This window comes from Archocentrus centrarchus, chromosome 14, assembly GCF_007364275.1.
Source record: "Archocentrus centrarchus isolate MPI-CPG fArcCen1 chromosome 14, fArcCen1, whole genome shotgun sequence".
Classification (NCBI taxonomy): domain Eukaryota; kingdom Metazoa; phylum Chordata; class Actinopteri; order Cichliformes; family Cichlidae; genus Archocentrus; species Archocentrus centrarchus.
In genome coordinates this window covers 4,577,416-4,598,807 of record NC_044359.1, presented here as the reverse complement: position 1 = coordinate 4,598,807, position 21,392 = coordinate 4,577,416, and the positions used below count along the sequence as shown (strand labels likewise).

At 41.4% G+C, this 21,392-nt stretch overlaps 1 protein-coding gene across 2 annotated transcripts; it reads left to right on the top strand.

Moving 5' to 3' along the window:
• Positions 1-3,214: 3,214 nt before the first annotated feature.
• Positions 3,215-20,156, top strand: kctd7 (potassium channel tetramerization domain containing 7). 2 transcript variants are annotated; one of them, XM_030745945.1, is made up of 4 exons: positions 3,215-3,282; positions 8,366-8,535; positions 13,937-14,115; positions 16,427-20,156. In XM_030745945.1, exons 1-4 carry the CDS (start codon positions 3,280-3,282, stop codon positions 16,801-16,803), a joined length of 729 nt encoding a protein of 242 aa, XP_030601805.1. In that variant the 5' UTR covers positions 3,215-3,279; the 3' UTR covers positions 16,804-20,156. The 2 variants fall into 2 exon arrangements, with proteins under 2 accessions (XP_030601805.1, XP_030601804.1); XM_030745944.1 differs by lacking the exon at positions 3,215-3,282 and adding an exon at positions 5,302-5,881.
• Positions 20,157-21,392: the final 1,236 nt, after the last annotated feature.

The following is a 21,392-nucleotide window of genomic DNA, read 5'->3' as shown; positions in this document are numbered from 1 at the left end:
TATCAATCCACAAGGCTTAAAAAAAAAACTAAACTAAAAAAAAACAAGTAAATGAAAGTCACTTTATGGATCATTTCAGTTAGTTTTGTAAACTCACAATTCAGTTTTAATTATTGTTTTTTTTTTTTCCTTTTTAATTATAGTTTTTATTTATTTTAGTTAACGACCATGTTTTTTTTCAATATCAGTTTTTGTTAATTCGTTCATTTTCGTTAACTATAATAACCCTGGTATGAACTCATGAATCTGATAATAAATGGCTGCCTGTCTCCGTGTGTCGGTCCTGTACTACACCGACAACCTGTGCAAGGTGTACCCCTCCTCTTACCCAGTGACAGCTGATGCAGGCGCCACACAATCCTGAAAGGAGAAAGAAGCTCAGTGATGATGGCTACCTGCTGTGTGCCTGGACCATACAGTGGTTTTTATTTTATTATTGATTTATTATTTTTGTTATTCATTTATTCATTCTGCATATTTGTCACACTTACATGTTTCAGATTGAACACATTATAATATTAGACAAAGATAACCTGAGTAAATAAAAAAAAAAAAAAAAAAATGCAGTTTTTAAAAGATGATTTAATTTAAAGGGAACAAAGTTATCCAAACCTACCTGCCCCTTAAACCTAATAACTGGTTGTGCCGCTCTTGACAGCAAGAACTGCAGTCAAACATCTGCAATAACTGTCAGTGAGTCTTTCACATCACTGTGGAGGAGTTTTGGCCCACTTGTCTTTGCAGAATTATTTTAATTCAGCCACATTGGAGGGTTTTCCAGCATGAATGGCCTTTTTAAGGTCATGCCAAAGCATCTCAATCAGATTTAAGTCCAGACTTTGACTAGGCCCCTCCAAAATCTTCAGTTTTTATTGCTGAGCTATTCAGAGGTGGACTCGCTGCTTTGCTTGAGCTTCAGGGCAGGAACTGATAGCCGGACGTTCTCCTTCAGGATTTTCTGGTAGAGAGCAGAGCTCACGGTTCCATCAATTACAGCAAGTCATCCTGAAGCAGCAAAGCAGCCCCAGACATCACACTACCACCACCATGTTTGACTGTTGGTGTGATGATCTGTTTATGAAATGCTGTTTTAGTTTATGCAGATGTGACGGGACTCAAACCTCAAACTCAAAACGTTTTTTAGACAAAAGTTAATTCCACAGAATATTTCCCCCAAAAGTCTTGGAGATCATCCAGATGTTTTTTTGTTTCCTGCCTGTCAGCTCTGGCATATTACACGTGAACAATAGAAATAAATAAATAAAATACTAAGAAAACCCTAACAAGAGGAGCCTGTGGAGAATTTATAGAGATCAACTTTTTTTTTTTTTTTAAAGATCTTTTTTGCCCTTTAGCCTTTATTGGATTCAGATACACTATATTACCAAAGTATTTGCTCGTCTGCTTTCACACACATATGAACTTGATTAACATCCCATTATTAATCCATAGGGTTTAATATGATGTGGGCCCACCCTTTGGCCTGAACAAGAGCTGAAGCTGTTATATCTGCAGTCAAGTTTTTCCACACCAAACTGGCTCATCCATGTTGTTATGGACCTGCTTTGTGCACTGGTGTGCAGTCATGTTGGAACAGGAAGGGGCCATCCCCAAACTGTTCCCACAGAGTTGGAGCATCAAATTGTCCAAAATATCTTGGTATGCTGACACATTAAGAGCTCCTTTCACTGGAACTAAGGGGCCGAGCCCAACTCCTGAAAACACCCCCACACCATAACCCCCCTTCCACCAAACTTTACACTTGGTACAATGCAGTCAGAGAAATACCATTCACCTGGCAACTTCCAAATCCAGACTCTTCCGTTGGATTGTCAGATGGAGAAGTGTGATTCATTACTCCAGAGAACAGTGCTGCTTACAGTGCTGTCCTGAGCTCCCTTCCCAGACGTCTCAACCCCCATTCACACCTTTGTTCCAGTGACCTCAATAGGCCACAAGAAACAATGGAGCGGAGTCCTAAGTTGGTTTCAACTGAAACCACTGATTAAATATGACCCACGCCCCCTTCACACCTGGGCACATGTGTTCAAGCACATGATCAATAGAGGGTCATAACCACCTCCAGGGGACTACGCCCACAGGGGTTTAAATACCTGGGTCTCTCCACCATTTGGTTGAGAACTGAAGAAGCCTTTCGGATGAGAGGTGAAACGTCTTCAAGAAACAAAAAGAAGTCCAGTCGCCTTTTTCAAGCTCCAGAGACTACTATGACCTGGATAACTGAGAATCTACAGACATACTCCAGAGAACACGTCTCCACTGCTCTAGAGTCCAGTGGCGGCGTGCTTTACACCACTGCATCCGACACGATGTACTGCTTGGTGATGTAAGGATTGTATGCAGCTGCTTGGCCATGGAAACCCATTCCATGAAGCTCTCTACGCACTGTTCTTGAGCTGATCTGTTGGTCACATGAAATTTGGAGGTCTGACTCTGCAGAAAGTCTGCGACCTCTGCGCTTTGTGGTCATAGTAATCAGGCTCTCTGAAGCTAGTTGAAAGTCCCAGTGAAATTCCTGCACTAATGTCACTTCTCTCTCTGCCCGCTGAAGAACTGACCTGCAAACCTGAGCTCATCAGCTGCTGCTCCTCACCTACTCAGACTAAATTCTGGACAGTCACCTCCTCTACCCCATTCTCCATTTAAATATTAACTCACAAACTTCTCAATATTTTTATTTGAATTATTTTAAATATGCCTGAGTTTGGGATTTATTGTTTTTGCAAAGTGTTTAAAATTTTGAGTTCAGTTTTTTTTTTTTTTTCCTTCATTCTTGAGTTTCAGTTCCTCTGTCTGAGTCACCCGGTTGGTTTCTAAGCTTTGTGAGCCTGAAAACCTGCAGACACTTTAGGGCCTTCTTCTTCTGCGCCCTCCAACAAGCCAGTAAGAATTTCCCCCTCCTTCTATGAAGAAAACAGCTAACCAACAGGCGCTGAGCTAAACCTCGCCCACAGTCCTGCCCCTTTGCTTTGGGTTTATTATTTATTGTCCTTTTGGAAATTCCATTTGTTGTCTTGTGGTGATTGTTGGACGCCACAGTTTTTAAAGACATTAACAACAAGAAATTAGTGCAGTAATGTCAGAAAAAAAAAAAAAATCAAACACAACTATGTGCAAGTGACATCCACATCATATCTACAGGATATAAAAGACCTCTGGGCACGAGATGTTTGCAAAGGTGCTTCTCTGTCCCTCCACCCTGATGGTGTATTCATCATAAAGAGGGTGTGATGCCTCACTGAGGATGCCTCAGTGAACATGGTGAGTAACATGGCCCACAGGGGCAATATGCTGAACTGTAGCAAGTCCCTGTTTGTTGGAGTGTAGAAGGTTGTTTTCACATTTATTAGCTACACTGGATGAATGATGGATGCATTTCAATTCTTACCAACATTTCAGACAACAATAACTGTTATTCTTCTGGAACATTTTCCTTTTAAAACATAACCTTTCCTACATTTACACCCACTGTCCCCACTAAGCTGCTGTTTTAGGACACCTAAAATGGGGTCCTTTGAAGTGCTGCTGGCTCAGTTTTAGAGTGAAAACTGGAGGATTGTGTTTTAATCTAAAGAGGCAGAAAAAAAATGATGCAAAAAACCCACTTTCCCTTCCTCATTAGTCACAAATATCACAGTTATCCAGCCATTACTCCCAGGCTCAAATACCTTTTGTGGTTTCATCTTTCTTGCGCAGGTACTCATTTAATTTGCCGAGGATAATGATCCCATTAGCACTGTGATAGTTCCCAGTCTGGAAGACTTGCATCCAAGAAAAGATTAGTATCCAAAGGGTGAGAGATGCTTTCCAGCAGGGAGAGCAGATTCTAAGGCTAATAGATGAGAAAATCCTCATCCGGGCAGATATGATGCAGAAGAAAAATGCATCACAGAAAAATTATATCATATCCCTTAAACAAAAAAAAAAAAACAAGCTCACAAATTACACAAACAAGATGTTCACCTGAGCTGAATGTGTTTTATTTAAATGGTGGTCCAGTGATGTCAAGTTTGGAGCTTTTTTTTACAGGTTGTTGACAGTAATTTATGAAACACTTTTTTTTATTCTTTTTTTAAACATGTAACATTTAAGGTTAATATGACAGTTACTTTATTGTCTCCCTCTTGGATCAGGAAACTGGTGCATTCAGAACCAGAAAATTAGATTAAAAACACAAGAAGACCTTCATTAAGTAAATTTAATAAATGACTGAATGTATTTAGTTACATTACATTAAAACTTCCTGACTGCTCTGAGCTGTTTGTTTATCAGTTAAAGTGACAGAGGGACAAATGAATGTTTACAGTGGTTATGCCTACACAAGGGGACCCTGTAGCGCCATCCAGAGTTCATTAGCACAAACCTCATGAGCCTTAAATCCTGCTGGCCTGCAGAACTGTGGACTCTTCAGCTGTGTCTCATGGAGTGCTGCTCCTCTGGCAGACCTGTTCTGGCCCACAGGTCACATGTTCAGCAAACCCATAAGCTTTTTTTTTTTTTTAGTTTTCAAAATAAGTAATCTGCTCCTTTCACGTTTTTTTTTATTTTTTTATTTGGGAGATAAACGCATAAAAGAAGAATAACTTTATTGACCCCAGAGGGAAATTTCTATGTCCGACATTTGCTATTTCTATGAGAACTGAAATGCCTGATGGCTGTGGATACGAATAATTTTCTGTAGTCTTCCAGTACTGATGGTTTATTTTGGTCCATAAAGATGTTATAATGCAGGTGATCAGAGCTGTTTCATCCAGTCAGATGGGAGGAAAGAGAAACATGATTGAAGTCTCCTGAAATTATGATTATGCGTGTTAAATATTAAATGATTAAATTAAATTGTGTGTGTTAAATATTAGGTGGGATGTGTTTTAGAAAAAAATTAAAGTATTATAGGTTTTCCCACTGAAGAAATAGGTTTGACGTATAGTTCCACTTCTTTTTTAATAAATAAATAAATATTAAAATCCCAGGGTTTAAAAACAATATTTAAAGAACAATTAAATCACTTTTTCTCTGAAGAAAAATATTTGACATATAGTTCCACTTCTTTTTTTAAATAAATAAATAAAATATATATATATTTTTTTAAATTATAAGGGTTCAAAAGCAGTGTTTAAAGAAAGCCTCTAAATAGCTTTTCTCTGATAAAAAACAAGTTTTGCATTGGAAAACTTCATTTACGAATATAAAACTCGAGTGAAAAACGCTCTCGGACTTCACGCTCTCGCTGTCAGTGCTGGACGTGATGACGACACGGATTCAGACACGTCAGAGTACGCATGCTCCATAAACCCTTTCGATGTGAGTGGGTCGCTAACTTTGGGATTAAACGTTCATCTGTTTCTGCTGGCGCCGTTTATGTCTCTAGCTGGTGGCGGAGCCCGGTTGCTTTCGCTTTCGCCCCGCTGAAAGGCGGACTGAGCTCTGCCAGCTGCTCGAGCCACACCCTCCGCTCCTGCCCACTGGTGGTTGTTATTGTTGTTGTGTGTAGCAGCAGTCGCGAGCCGTGCTTCGTGCCGTCCCCCGCCTGGCTGAGGGCTGGCCCGCCGCGCGCATGCAGCAGAATGGCTCGAGCGGCTCGGACGGCTCTGACGGCTGCAGCGGCAGGGAGCGCCAGTCTCTGGCCTTCAGCCCGCTGCCCGCCGCTACGCGGGTGAGACGCTTCATTCAGGAGAGACGGACGCTGCCTCTACCCAGAGTGATGGTGGTATTCTCGGCCGCTGGGGACACCGAGAAACCGGGCGATGCCATGTCCAGCTCGGACTCTGCGGAGGACGAGTTCCGAAAGCCGGCCTCCCCCACGCCGAACCTGGCTCTGAGCAAGCCGCTCCGCTCCTCGCTTAACACCCAGGAACAGGAGGTAGGCCGCTGTCACATGGAAAAATAAATCCGTGGCGCAAGCTACCAAAGAACACAGCTTCCCACATAAAGAAATTATCCACATTTATATAAAGTCATAAACTGCAGAAATTGCAGGTACACTCTGATAAAGTCCTATTAATTGTAACCACGTTATTATTACCAAATAATACCACCGTGCCTGAGGTGTATGCATATTTATGCAGAGGTCAGAGGTTGGTTCAGCTGCTGAGTCCTGTAAGGATTGGTTGGTAGTTGTGTCACATGACTAATGGAGCAAACAAAGCCACAGCAGGTTAATCATCTTAATCCCAGGCTGCTCAGACCTCTTCACAAAGTGCAACTTTTCTCATGTGCAATAAAAAAATAAAACAATGTTCATATCTCTGTTGGATTTTTCTTCTTCTCACCCTATCTCTCACATCCTCTTCTGTCACACCAACCCTCTGCATGTCCTCCTCCATTACATCAGTAAATCCTCTCTGTGGGCTTCCTCCTTTCTCACCTGGCAGCTAGATAACCTGCATCCTATGTCTAATATATATGTACTATTTCCTCCTCTGCACATGCCCAAAACATCTCAACCTTTCCTCTCTAAGATAATAACCTGAGATAAAATGCAGTTTTTAAATGATGATTACATTTAAGGGAAAAAAGCTACTGAAACCTACCTGGCCACATGTTAAACAATAACTGCCCTTCTTGTTAAGTTAACTGTGACACAATCAACTTTTGGAAAGCCGGACTCAGTTTCTCTAGCCACACCCAGGCCTGATTACTGCCAGACCTGCTGAATCAGTAAATTAATTATATAGAACCTATCTGGCAAAGTGAAACAGCCTCAAAGATCTGAAAAAGCAACACATAATTCCACAATCTAAAGAAACTCAAGAACAGCTGAGAAACAAAATCACTGATATCTATCAGTCTGGAAAGGGTTACAAAGTCATTTCTAAGGACTCCAGTGAACCACAATGAGAGTCATTATCCACACATGGAGAAAACGTGGAGCAGCGGTGAACCTTCCCAGGAGCGGCCGGCCTACTTACTCCAAGAGCGCATCAGTGACTCATCCAGGAGGTCACAGAAGAACCCAGAACAACATCTAAAGAACTGCAGGCTTTATGTGTCTCAGTTAAGGTCAGAGTTCATGATTCAACAACCACAAAGAGACTGGGCAAAAATGGCATCCATGGGAGAATTCTAAGGAGAAAAACACTGCTGACCAAAAAGAACACAAACGCTTGTCTCACATTCACCAAAAAAGATCTTGATGATCTCCAAGACTTTTGGGAAATATTCTGTGGGCTGATGAGACAGAAGCTGAACTTTTTGGAAGGTTTGAGTCCCGTCACATCTGCATAAACTAACACAACATTTCATAAAAAAGATCATTACACCAACAGTCAAACATGGTGGTGGTAATGTGATGGTCTGCGGCTGCTTTGCGGCTTCAGGACGACTTGCTGTAATTGATGGAAACAGGAATTCTGCTTTCTACCAGAAAATCCTAAAGGAGAACGTCCGGCCATCAGTTCATGCCCTGAAGCTCAAGCACACTTGGATTACGCAGCAGGACAATGATCCAAAACACACTAATAAGTCCACCTCTGAATGGCTCAGCAAAACAAATTGAAGGTTTTGAAGTGGCCTAATGAAAGTCTGGACTTAAATCTGATTGAAAACCATCCAATGTGGCTGAAGTAAAATAATTCCACAAAGACGAGTGGGCCAAAATTCCTCCACAGTGACAGGAAAGACTCACTGACAGTTATCACAAATGCTTGACTGCAGTTCTTGTTGCCAAGGGCGGCGCAACCAGTTATTAGGTTTAAGGGGCAGGTAGGTTTGGATAACTTTGTTCCCTTTAAATGAAATCATCATTGAAAAACTGAGTTTTTTTTTTATTTACACAGGTTATCTTTGTCTAATATTATAATGTGTTTGATGTGAAACATGTAAGTGTGACAAATATGCAAAAAATAAAATATTAGGAGGGGGCAAATACTGTCTCACAGCACTGTTCATCTTAAAAAGAAACATAAGTGATGAAAAAGGCCATGGGATTTAAAAATTACTTTGTAGATTTGAACCTGAACTCGTCTTTTATTCCCGTCACCAGGTGGAAAGAACTTAATTTGGAAAGTAAAGCTGTTGATGGAGATTGAAGTTTGCAGATTAAATCATCAGAAGATGAAAATGAGTCAATGGAAGCACAAAGGAAATGCTTCAGTTTTGTTTGAGTGGCAGTCGGTCTCTTTTGTGCAATATCACCTTGTTAACAGTTAAAAACAAATTCTTAAACACTTAAAAGAGCCTCTTAAAATACACACTTTTGTCTTATCTTCTGAAATGGCTTTGTTCTGTTGTGCTTTCAAGTGATAATTTTTCACAGAAAATATCCAAAAACCGATGTATCATTAGTTTTTTTATGGTCTGTAAAAGGGGCATTTTGTTTTTAACCTCTTTCATTTCTTCTTTCAAGTTTCCAGAGGTCATCTCTCTGAACGTTGGGGGCACGTACTTCACCACTCGCCTGTCGACGCTGCGGCGATACGAGGACACCATGCTGGCCGCCATGTTCAGCGGCCGCCATTACATCCCACGCGATGCTGAGGGTCGCTACTTCATCGATCGGGATGGAGCCTATTTTGGGTGAGATTCAAGCAAAGACATTATTGTCATTATCAGTGTTGCTGCCTGTGGTGATATATCGCCTCATGAGTTTGAGGGAGAGGAGGGTTATATGTGGGAGTTTTTAAAGGCAGCTTAGTGTAGGCCAAACTTTTAATTTCTGAAAGGTTCACGCTCTGCGATTTGAAGGAGATTTTCAAGCTGCTGCAGACAGCTCATTATATTCTGACAGGGCTTCGTGAATCAGGTATTCTACCAAATAAATTGGTCTCTTCTGCTCACACTCGAAACTGATTTACATATCTATTTTCTGTGCTGCTGCTTTTTCTTATTTGTTGCTTATTCTCAGGGATCTACTGTCCATATTAAAATTGGAACCTCGGTCACAACAATAACTCTGTGGCCTTTAGTTAGATTGCTGTCATTCTGCGTTATGGAGGGCAGACAAATTGTGAACAAAGTCAGCAGAAAAGGGCTGAAAATGTCAGGGATGGGTGGTGCAGAGGGGACCCAGATGCATTAAACAGAAAGAAAGCCTTTTTTATCCAAAGAAACACAAACTAGACTCTAGAGTGAGTGAGAAGGGCAAGACTTTGACCAAACAGAAAGCTCTACAGGAACCATAAACAGATTATCCAGCAGAGACAGGTGGAGGCAAGGACAGGAAGACACTGAAGATTAGAACACCCACAATAAGGCAATAAGACAGGAACCAAAACTCAATGTCACCAAAAACCCAGGACAATGCCAGAAAAGTCAGAGAAATGTGAAGAGTTGTAGGGTTTTGGCTTTAACCTTGTCAAAGTTTCTCAGAGTTTGTCAGTCATTCTCCAGATAAAACAAAACCTAACTGAGAGGATAGCAACCTCTGGTTATTAAGGAAAAATGAGTATCCCCCAACTGTTGGCGAGTTGCCAAGCACCAAAAACTTCTTTGTAATTGATTGTAATTTGTGTGAAAGATCCTGAGTTCCCTGCAGAAACTCATCAACTTCTGACGAGCGGTAGTGAAACCTGAAAGTGTGAGTTGTTGGATCCAAAGTCGTCTTTGCAACCGGTTTCACCAAGCTCCAGCAACCATTTGCCAACCAGCTGAGGAATATATATTTTTCCGTAGTGATCGGAAGTTGCCAGGGGGTCTCTAGGCCTGTGTGACTGGAGCTTTAGCAATTGATTTCACAGACAGCCAGCAACCTCTAGCAACCACTCACCAACTGGTTGGGAAATGTACATTTTTCCTTTGCAACCAGTAGTTGCCAGGAGGTCCCTGACTGGTCTGTTTGTCTGTGTGGCTTAATCAGACCACCTGATTGGATTAAAAAAAAAAAAATGTATGTTGGTGCCATTTGGTTGGCTAGCTGCTAGCATGTTTGGGCCAGTGGTGGGTGTTAAAGAAGTGCTTGAGTTAACAAAGAGGCTTTTCTTCGAGTTGTTGAAAACACAGCAGGAAGGTGACGCTGGTTGTGCAGGACTCGGCACCACAAACGTGTCGTCTGCATTTGTGATAAGTGCGTGCAGACTGTGGGAATGAAATCATTCCTAGATTCAGTGCATGTAGGCCGTTTTTGTAAAAAAGCTCAGTGACACGGTACCAACTAATAAGATGCTGTCCTAGTTTAAAGTGGAGCTGATGTCTCTCCTCCGACACACAGCGAGTCGGAAAGAGGCAGCACCGCGACCAAGACAGAGAACCCAGGTGAAGTAAAGAAGGCACTTTCTCTAGAATTGACAAAAACCCACTCGTTATTGGGATCATAAACAAACACTTTGCTGGCAAAAAGCCAAAAATAGTCCCTAATCAAACCACCTGATCAGCAAGTTTAATTGTGTCCCAAAAAAAGGACTTTCTTCAGCTGCTCCCATTGTTATGTATTTGCAGGTTATGTCTTTGCAGATTCTTGAAGGAAACTGAGTAAACAGGAAATGCACCTTTAATTCTGTAGGTGGGAAGTCCAAAAAAAAAATCAACAAACAAAATCAGACAAGGAAGACACCGTGAAGGGAAACAGACACTGTGACAAAGAACAAAGGATAACTGAAACTGTTTATACTAACCGACACACTCAGGCTAAGCAGGGAAATGGGGAATAGCTGGGTACACAGGTGAGGCTAATCAGGGATAAAGAGAAAAAGGAAGTTAAATTAAATACAAGAGACAAGTGGCCACCAAAATAAAACGGAAAGTCACTGACTAACAGTCAAGACCCTAACACACTCAAACTTGACATAAAAGAAGATGAGGCAACTTTACCAAATAAACCCCACCCAGAATTCAAATGGAGATAAACTGAAACTGAGATCCATCCATCCATCCATCCATCTTCTTCCACTTATCCAGGGCCGGGTCTGGGGGGCAGCATCCTCTCCTGTTCCTTTCTCCTGTCACTCATGAATAAGACCCTGAGATACTTGAACTCCTCCACCTGAGGCAGCAACTGGTCCGTGAGCCCGAGTGGGCACTCCACCCTTTTTCCGGCTGAGGACCATGGCCTCAGAGTTAGAGGTGCTAATTCTTGAAAACTAAAGGCTAACTCACTAAAGATGTATGAAAATCAAATATAACAACAAAGAATCTGAGAACCAAAATAAAACCTCAAATAATGAACAAGAATTTGAAGTCCATAAACCTAAACACTGAGTTAAAGACCAGGACCGTGACACAGACCTCTGTCCAAAGCTAGATCTGTTTCACAGCTTTAGTAACTTATTGTTTTGTAGATTTAGACTAGTAGTCAAAGCAGGGATGCCTAAAGTCAACAGGCTTCACTCTGAATGAAGGCATACCAGCACCATCATCCCCAGGGCCATCCATGGCTACAATGGAAAAGCAAATGGCTTTAAATATGAATATGAGAGCAAGCAGAGTAGATGACTTATGTAAGAAGTGGGCTGACTTGAGGTCAGTGCTGAAATGTGTGAGGGGGTGTAATTAAAGATTTAAAAACATGGCTCGAGCAGCCTGAGAGGCAGAACATAGTCACCGTATAAAATACTAAAATGAAAACTTCAGAGGGTGCTGGCTCACTGCAGGCTGCACTCGCTCAGAAGGAGCCTTTCCATTTGGGATGGTTTTAGCCAATCCGGTGCTCTGGTTCCTATTGTCTCGTTGGAAAATAAATCTTCTTCGAGGCTGGTGTTATCTTGTGCACTGCAGCAGCTTTTCGTCCAGTATTTTTCTGCATTCATTTTATCCTCTTATGTTCACAAGTGGTCCAGATTCTGCTGCAGAGAAACTGAAGCAAAACCAACTTTTCTGAGTCAGGGGTTCTCAGTATATCTACATGAGATGTGCAGGATGAGTAAAGGAAAGACATACAACTATATGAAGAAGACATGCATGTGTAGCTAGTGTGTACAAGCAGACATTGTTAATATCTCACCTCTTGGCATGTGATAACTGGGATAGGCTCCAGTACTTTAAATTGGATTAAAAATTCATATCATGATTTCAGTATTGCTGCATGTTTATTTCTTGACTTGGTGCAGCAGTGACACTTCTGGCTGAAAGTGAAAGTAGTGATGCAGTCATATAATCATTTTCCTCTACTGTGGCGATGTTTGTGGTTTTAAAAAAGGGAACTTTGAGTAGTGTGGAAGAAGTTTTCTTTCAGAAGAAAAGATGCCGTCTTCACCATCTTCAGGTGCTAATGAGAGATGTGTTATGGTCCCTCTGATTTGGGTCAGGCATTGGTGACTAAACAGCATCAGTGGTTTTTAGTAGGTTTATAGCTGGGACTGACCCACAAACCATCTCACTCTGGCCCTGATTACGCTAAAGAATCTCAAGGTTAAAGACTGCAGTGACTCGTTAATCCTGTAGAACTCAATTCCAATATGTTTGATCAGGGTTGGCTCATTTAAATATATATTTTGAGTGTAGCCATGTTTTGCTTCAGCTGTCCAGTGTGTGACCCTTTGCTTACTGTATTTAGGTCAGTATGTTCCTCTGGGGGAAAAAAAAAAATGTTGCCATCTACATCCAGGGTTACACAGATTCAGAATCTGTTGGAAAAAACAAACAAGATTTTTGGTACTGGAAGATTTCTGGTTTCCTTTGCAGTGCACTTGTAATCAGAGGACTGTTTGCTAGTCATGTTTGAGCAGGCCTTGGTTACCCAAAGGTAAACAGCCTGTGTTTGCATTCGTTATGTTTCAGTCTCACAACCCTCAGCCATCAGCTGACACCATTTAGATGAGCTCTTTTAAATGTGTCTGCATTTGTAAGCAGTGATGAGTGCACAGAGCAGGACATCACAGGTCAGATATTTTAAAAGCACACTCGAAACCTGACGGTACTGTCTGTCATTCCCAGAGGTCATTAGACAAAGGCCAGTTACCCCTTAGTACTGTGAGAGAATTTAAGGCACTTTGGACACAGCAAAAAGCACCTGAGTGTTTGTCAGAGTTTGGAGAAGATGTAGATAAAGTTCTCTGAGTTGTTTGTCTTTTAAAAATGTTTTTTATTTTGGCATAAACTCAAATTTATTTATAAAGCGCATTAAAAAAAAACAACTCAAACTGGCCAAAGTGTTGTAGAAATGTGGGACAGGTTTTAAAAAAAAAAAAAAAAAAGGGAATTAGATAAAACTAGGTCCCAAAATACGTGTTAGTAGGAGCTAAACATTTACAGTCATGGTTGGAAAAAGGCAGAGGAGGCAAGGAGCTCGTATCTGTCAAATAACAATCTGCTTCTGACTCTGGTGGTCTTGACTGAAAATGCTGTGAAACAGTTGAAAGGTTGTGTTCAAACAAAACTGAAGATGAAATAATATCAGTACCATCAGGATGTGCCAAACTCATGGGCTTTATAAATTTCTGTCACAGCTGTTTATCTGAGCAGGATGCTCATTTGTTGCTTGAAGCATTATAAACAATATTGTTGGCTTCGTGCACAGGATTTCAGACATAGCAAGCTATTGGAAAATGATAACTGGAACATTTTCTCCATGATACTTGACATTTTGCGCATCAATTAACAGATTTTTGCCAGCAGACATATATATGTGTAATCAGTAATATCTGCTGAGCCTGTGCAAACTTTTCAGCTGACAGGAGTGGCACCCAGTGTGGTCTTGGGCAGTGTGGGTGCTATAGCTCATCTTATTAAAAGTAGCCATTCTCCTGTGACCTCTGTCATCAACAAGGCATTTTCACCCAGAGAACTGCTGCTCACTTAATATTTTCTCTGAAAAACATCATAATCACAGTCAGCTGTTAACCAGCTAAAGCCCCTTTTATTGTGCTTTAGTAACATCAGTTGTTACATCAGCTTAAGTCGTGTTGAAGTGCAGGAGGTGATCAATAATCAGGATCTGTTTCAGTCACGTTTCTTCCTGTAAAAGCAGACAGAAAGATCCTTCTTAGATAAATGTTGTTATACAGTTTTTATTGATGTGTTCTTGACACACTTTTTCCTTCCAAAGGGACATCCTGAACTTCCTCCGAGAAGGCGAGCTTCCCCACCGTGACCGAGTGAGAGCGGTGCACAGAGAGGCTCAGTACTACGCCATCAGCCCGCTGCTGGACAGCTTGGAGGACATCCAGCCGCTCACAGGGGAGAAAGTTCGACAGGCTTTCCTGGATCTGCTGCCCTATTACAAAGGTAGCCGGGGAAGTCCGTCCTTCACACGTGCAACCTCTGGGAAGGAGACGTGATGTGAACTTACTGGGATTTTTACAGACTATAATGCTGCTGTGGCATCTACATATTTAAGTAATGTGTACATGCAGTGATATGTAGTGCCACCCGATTATTGGGTCTGTGTGACTTCTGAAGCAAATGATTACATTTTTAGAGCCCTAAAACGTAAAGTCTGGAGGAATTTTTTATCTTCACACTCAAGTTCCACCTGGAAGTTTGTCACACCGTGCTCTTTGGATTCACTTGGCATTTAAATCCTCAGTTATATTACAAATATGCTGATGGGGTTATAGCAAGAAATAAATAAGTCAAATTTAAAGGCTAGTATGAGATTTGCGTTTGCTGAGAAGGCTGCAAATACTTGAGTAGATTCTGCTCGTGGTAATGAGGTTTATGTAGAAGACAGAAATGAATGTTGATGTTAAAATAAATGCAGAAGATGTGAGGAAAGAGAAATTGAAGCGGAGCGGCTGTACTCGCATTTACAAAGCAAATGAAACGTCGAGAATAAAACGTGTAAGAGTGAAAATCCATGAAGTCTTGACCCCAAGATCATATTACTTAAATATACTGTGTTCCTGTTCAATATAGAAACCAATTAAAGTTACCATGTAGCATGTGCTGCATGGTAACTCGCGGGCATTAATATGCTATAAATGTCCTGTCCTACAAAAGCCCGCTGTTAAAAACACATGAAATATTTACACAGTTACAGAGTAGAGTAAAACTTTAATGTCCCCTCGAGGCGTTTGCTTTGAAGTCAGCAGTCTAACCCAGTACATACATACGTACATACAGCACAACGTACAAAACCTGTTACTGGGTCTAAATTTAACACAAAATTTAAAAACCATCTGAAGCTGTTGGTGCTAATTTTAGGAAAACCAAACCTTTGGAATCGTCTGGAACTCAACATGTAAACGATGCTGAAGGTTTTTAAGGGCTGCTAATCTTAAATCACACCTTCACAATTTTCTCCAGTTTGTTCAGGTTTTAACATGTTGAGCTTTGAAGGCTACAAATTACTTCACATGCGTGCGTTCATTCAGGAGTTGATGGCGTCATCTGGTTGTTGTTTAGTTTGCTAAGCATTAAAAAAAAAAGCAGTTTTCTGCTTTTAGTTGTGTACAGAGGAAGCGATGTTGGGCTTCACAGCTTCCTTGCCAATAAGAAGAGTTTAAGGGATGAGAAAATGTGCGTGTACTCTCCTTAGTCGACTTAAAGAAGTCACTAATGCTGCTGCTTATAAGTGACGACTACAACCAAGTGACGTGCCGACAGTTTTCTCCCACAAGGAGTTTAAATGCTCTCACATAGCGAGTTAAAATCCCTTTAAGAAACATGAAAGATGGCAAAAACGAGAGGCTCTCCTGCTGCGGAGCAGACCATCTGCGATGGCGTTTGCTGCCTCTGAAAGTGAACCAACAGTCATGACCCTGATCAGCAGTCTCAGACAGTTATAGAAACATCAGCCAACAGATGAGCGTGAGCTGGTAATTATGAACACATGTGAACACTACATTGACTTATTTATAAAAGCAGAGAATAATACAATGGTGGGGTATGTTTTGAGGTTACTGTTAGTGGGCTACATTTTGTTATAAAATGATAGTTTGATCCACTCGCCGACGTGTGACAGGTGCTGACAGACAGCGGTGCTCTTTACGGCAAACACTCTCGGCTGGTGTACAGCAGTAGCTGTGGCACTCTCACCTCCTCATCTCTGTTATCAGCTTCATATTTATGTACCTTTGGAGTAATGTCTGGTATTTTTTCTTCCCCGCTTTGACAAAGATATGGGGAAGACAGGACTATATGTACACACAGAGGGCCGATCGGACAACGGGACACACAAGGAAACAATGAGGTAATCGGGGAAGAGGGAGACAGGAAGTAAAATGAACACCAGGCATAAAAGAAAACTAAACTACAAAGTAAAACGGGAAATAACCAAAAAGAAAGTGACACAGACATGAATACTAAGACCTAAAACCGGAACAGGCGCGAATTACTACAATAGTTTATACTTCTACTACTACTACTGATAATAATCAAGTCAATAACCAGATTTCAAAACTAAAACTCATCACCAAGATAACAAATCAGAATTGAAACTGACAATATTAATAAAACCCCAAAACTCAAAATCAAAACAAAGCAAAACAATATGTTTGAACATAAAATTTGAAACAGTGTGTGGGGGGTGTTTATGAAGCAGAGGTGGAGAAAGCTTCATCATGACTATAAATAAATCTTTCTGTTCTAATTCCAGAGAATCTGGAGCGCATCGTGGAGATCGCCAAACTGAGGGCCATGCAGAAAAAGGCGCGGTTTGCAAAGCTGAAGATCTGCGTCTACAAGGAGGAGATGCCCATCACGCCGTATGAGCGCCCTCTTTTTAACTCGCTGCGCTTCGAGCGCTCGGACAGCGAGGCCAAGCTCTTTGAGCATCACTGCGAGGTGGACGTTTCCTTCGGGCCGTGGGAGGCGGTGGCGGATGTTTATGACCTGCTGCACTGCATCGTCAGCGACCTGGCCGAACGCGGCATCTCCGCCGAGCAGCAGTGCATCGGTGTCTGTGATAAACACCTCATCAACCATTACTACTGCAAGAGGCCCATCTACGAATTCAAGATCACATGGTGGTGAAGTTTGATGCCTGATAGGACCAAAGAGCGAAGCGATGGATCTTTCACTTTTGCTATAAGTCAGCCGATATTGGTTTTTATATTGACGTTGCCAGTATTTAGTGCTGATGTCTTAAAATGTGACCCTTTAAGTCATGCTGTAAGTATTCATTTTCCCCCAAATATTTTATATTTTCCTTCTTGTTAAAGGTAAAAATCTTCCTATATAGCTTCTTAACAGTACTGTAGAGAGTGGCATAACACCCCCTAACTCTGCTGGCCTCTGGTTTAACCTCTCTCCTTGATGCAGTGATGTGCAGATGTACTACAATACATCACCACAGGTGCACGTGTGGCACTCTTGTTAGTCGTTTACAACAGGTGACACTTTCAGTTAGGTCTGTCAAACTGTGTGTGTCCTGGGTCTCTCCCAGGGTCTCCACCCTGTAGGACATCTCAGGTGGCTCCTTGTAGAGGAGTAATGACTCCACAGCTGAGCTGAGACAGGACACCCTTTGGATGAAGCTCATCTCCACCCCTTCTATCCAAGATCATATTCTTTCAGTCACACAGAGCTCGTGACCATATGTAAGGGTAGGAACGTGGATAGTAAATCGCTTTCAAGCTCAGCTCTCTCTTCACCATAACAAACCAGTACAGCATCTTAATCACTGCTGACACTGCAGCAATTTGCCTGAGGTGAGACCAGTCCCTGGCTGCCAAAACAGTTTCTTGAGACATGAATCGAGAGCAGTGTGACTGCATACCTGCACCCAGGCTGGAAATTCTCTCCACACTTTGCATAAAGGAATTCCCTGGATCTAGAAGATTTTTTTTTAATCAATAATAATTTATTGAGAACTTTAAGATGAGCACTCCCAGTTTCACTTTTTTTATTTTAATATGTGACGAAGTGTTTCTTTATACAAACTGAACAGTCTCATAACCTCCACTTATCCCGTCCAAGGTCTTAATTCGAGGCTGCAGCCTATCCCAGCTCACAGGGGGTGAGAAACGGGGTACACACTGGACAGGTTGGCAGTCTATCAGAGGGCTAACACAGAGATTCGTGCTCACACTCACTCCTACGGCAAATTTAGAATCACCAGCTAACCTAACGAGCATGTCTTTGGACTGTGGGAGGAAACTGGAACACCCACGGAGAACCCACACAAAAGGCTGACCATCGCAACACCGTCCTGCTCGTTGGTCATTTGTGGAGTTAATAAAGTTTAATCAAAAGGCAAAGCAGTAAATATTTCAGACACATTGTCCTCACTGTGTCTGGACTAGATACATTCAGCTACAGTACTGCTTATTGACTTTATACTCAGTTATTAACAAAAGGTGAAGGAAACGCTAAAAATACCTATGCATCATTTTCTAGCTCTCCACACATGGCATGAGGGAAAGGCAGCTGTGTAGCTGAAGCATACCCGCTCTGTCAAATGCACATGGATGGATGTAATAATGACACACCGACACTGGATGGAAAGATTCGCTTCGTTTTAAATTGACCTTTATAGGAGTACATTTAAGTCAAGCGGGTCCATGAAGGAACTGTGAATCCAGTGTCTATAATTATATATTAAAGACAGAAAAATGCAAACAATTGTGCTTCATGAATCAGGCAGTTTGAAAGCATGGCTGCCGCTGGTGTCGATGACCTCCGCTCACTTTGTTTTTAATCCACGTGGCCGTCCGCGTTGTCTGCTTGAAGTGAGACTTTTAAGTTTTAGAAAACATCTACCAGTGAATTCAGAAGTGATAGCAGATGTCTTTAAACCAACTCTGCAACATGTCTAACTAGATTAGAGCGTAGCTGTGATTTACACGTGACCCCTAAACACGTCACGCACTGGCAGTCATAAAGTTAAAAGAACAGCTGTAAAGATGCGCTCACCAAATGTGTGTGTGCCTGTTTCAAATGTGCAGAATCAACCGGAAAGAACCATCAGCCCAAACAACACGAGTGACTGAAGTCATTTTACACTGCAAACTAAAGATAAAGAACGCTCTAAAATAACACAGACACCTCGGAGAGGTCCAGTTCAGTGACTACAGTTACCCCCCACCCCCCCACCCCCCTACATACAGTTGTTATGAAGCAGGAAATTATCCAGAGGATAAAATCAGTTTTTCTACCAGCCTGTAAACATGCTTTTTGATCCTGAGCATTTGGGCGTTTTTAACATGGGAGTCTATGGGGAGTCACATTTTGGAGGCAGCCTCAAGAGGTCACTGAAGAAACTGCAGTTTTTGCCACTTGTGTGTCAGCCTAATTTCTCAGCTCTGGAGGTTGCCACTTGGTTTTGGCTCAAGTTAAACGCAGCACTGCACTTACTCAGGTCTACAGAAATTTACCCGCCAAGTTTTAAATACGACAGATAAAAATGTGACAGATACATACAGAGATTTCTTGAATCATGCACAAAGGGTTAAAGAAGGTAAGGAAGGGCTTAGTTTTATATGAATTCAGCCCTGTTTTAAACCTCGACCCAAAGTGTGTGATTCAAGTTTGAATGTTGGTGTGTTTCTATGATGGCTTTGTGTCCGAGCCACCAGCAGTGCTGAAGAGCTGAAGCTGTAAGGAGTGAGTCATGTGTGTGACATGACCGTCGGTCCACTTTAAAACTCCTAACGGTATCATTATTTATGTTAATTAATTCATACCTGATTTAATAGTCTGACTGTAGCTTTGCTTGGATCTGTGTCGGGGTTCATGACCCACCACATTTCCAGAGCCATCATTTGAACACATGCCCTTATAGTGGATATTGTATATTGTGAGTAAACTGAAGTCAGATGTGTATATTTTAGGACTAACTTGCTTCATAATTAACCTAGAGAGTCTATTTTCATTAAGCTGTGAGTTTTTAAAGACATAAGGAAGGTGGGGAGGTATCCATTTTGCCATTCACAGTGCGGGTTGAAGGAGTTTGTTTTATTTCACACTGATAAATGTTTGTAGTTATTGTGGCAGGTGTAAAGTTCAGAAAGAACCTCAGTTATTTTTCCACCTCTTTTAACGCTGCTGTACTTGATAAAGTCTGAGCACCTTAAAATTATAACAAAGATATCTCCAAGTTTCACCTCGAGTGTCACCTCACTTCAGTTATCTTTACTAAGAAATGCAAATGTGCTTATTTTATTGATTATGCAGGAGCGATGCTACATATTCCTGGAGCACTACTTGTATAGATTTTTTTTATGGCGCTGTTTGTTTATAGTGTTTTTATATTGTTACTTATCTGTTTCTGTTAGCTTCCAGGAAGCTCTGGTTCTGTATAGTCGACTTCAGTTTGTTTGTAGTTTAAAAACTAATGTGTCATTTTTATTATTTATGGTAAAATTAAAACTGTTAAGTGCATCTGCAGCTTTGTTCCTGTTTTATTTACTATTGTATGCAGATGATTGATAGGAATATAGTTAAATACGATAAATAAAAGGGTGAATAAAAGTGTAATAGTTGTTTATACAGTTGTGGTCAGTGTCCACTCATCATGGGCATGAATGTTGTGGTAATTTTGGACTTTTAAGGATTTCTTTGAACTGTTCTCTTCCAGGGTGAAATGTTACATCTTTAAAAACAAGAATTGGGTGCAGAAATTTGAATTTAGTTTGTATTTTCTCTGATCCATATAGGGTCAAAATATGCATTACACCCCCACTAATATTTGGTTAAATGCTCTTTAGTAAGTTGTACCTTGAGCAGATGCTTTTGGTAGCCATCAACAAGCTCCTGGTATAATTCTGGCTGGATGTTGGACTGCTCTTCTTCGCAGGATTGATCGAGTTCACTTAAACCGGTCGGTTTCCTGCACAGACTGGGCTTTTAAGTTATACTCCACAAATGTTCAGTAGCATTGAGGTCGGGGTTTTGGGAAGTCCATTTATAGAAGCTTAATGTTAGCCTCATTTATCCATTCCAAAACCAGCTTTGATGTTTGGGATCTTTGTCCTGCTGGAAAACCAAACTGTGTCCAAGTTTCAACCACCTAGCTGACATGTGTCAAACTCAAGGTCCGCGGGCCAATCATGATCACTGATGTGAAGTTAATAGGTCTTGGCCTTGTCAATTTAAGACACTGTAGAACCTTTAGCACTACTTATTAAAAGGTTTAACTGAATGTGTGTATATATTTGAGACTGTATGTAAACTTTTGAACCCGTGTGGATCAGAAAAAAAATCCCAAATAATTTCAAACTTCAAACCCAACTCTTGTTTTTTCTTTTAAGTCGTTACAGATGTGTGCTGTGCAATCATTCCACCCTGGAAAAAGTTCAAAGAAATCCTTAAAAGCCTAAAATTACCATGGCATTCATGCCCATGATGGGTGGATGTAAACCTTTGGCCACAACTGTAGCAAACTAACCAAATCTGTATTTCTGGAGCAGTACTTCTGCTTGACTCAGTTTACCTGACCGCTGTAGCTGTGCATCTGTGAGGCTGCTGCTGACACAACATAGTTGAAGCTCACATTGTGATCACTTTTGATAATGGGCCATGGATGCTGTGTCAGATTCACCGCCGTGGGTCATATGAAAAGGTCAGAGACATTCCTGTGGCATTCCAGACATGGACGCCAGGACAGTCCTGCCAGGAGAGGT

Bases quoted from the DNA above. Each gene is read 5' to 3' on its own strand.
- kctd7 (XM_030745944.1), top strand. From the start codon at position 5,576: ATGCAGCAGAATGGCTCGAGCGGCTCGGACGGCTCTGACGGCTGCAGC. The intron at 5,882-8,365 runs GTAGGCCGCTGT...TCTTCTTTCAAG, and splicing joins TTAACACCCAGGAACAGGAG to TTTCCAGAGGTCATCTCTCT. The intron at 14,116-16,426 runs GTAGCCGGGGAA...TTCTAATTCCAG, and splicing joins TCTGCTGCCCTATTACAAAG to AGAATCTGGAGCGCATCGTG.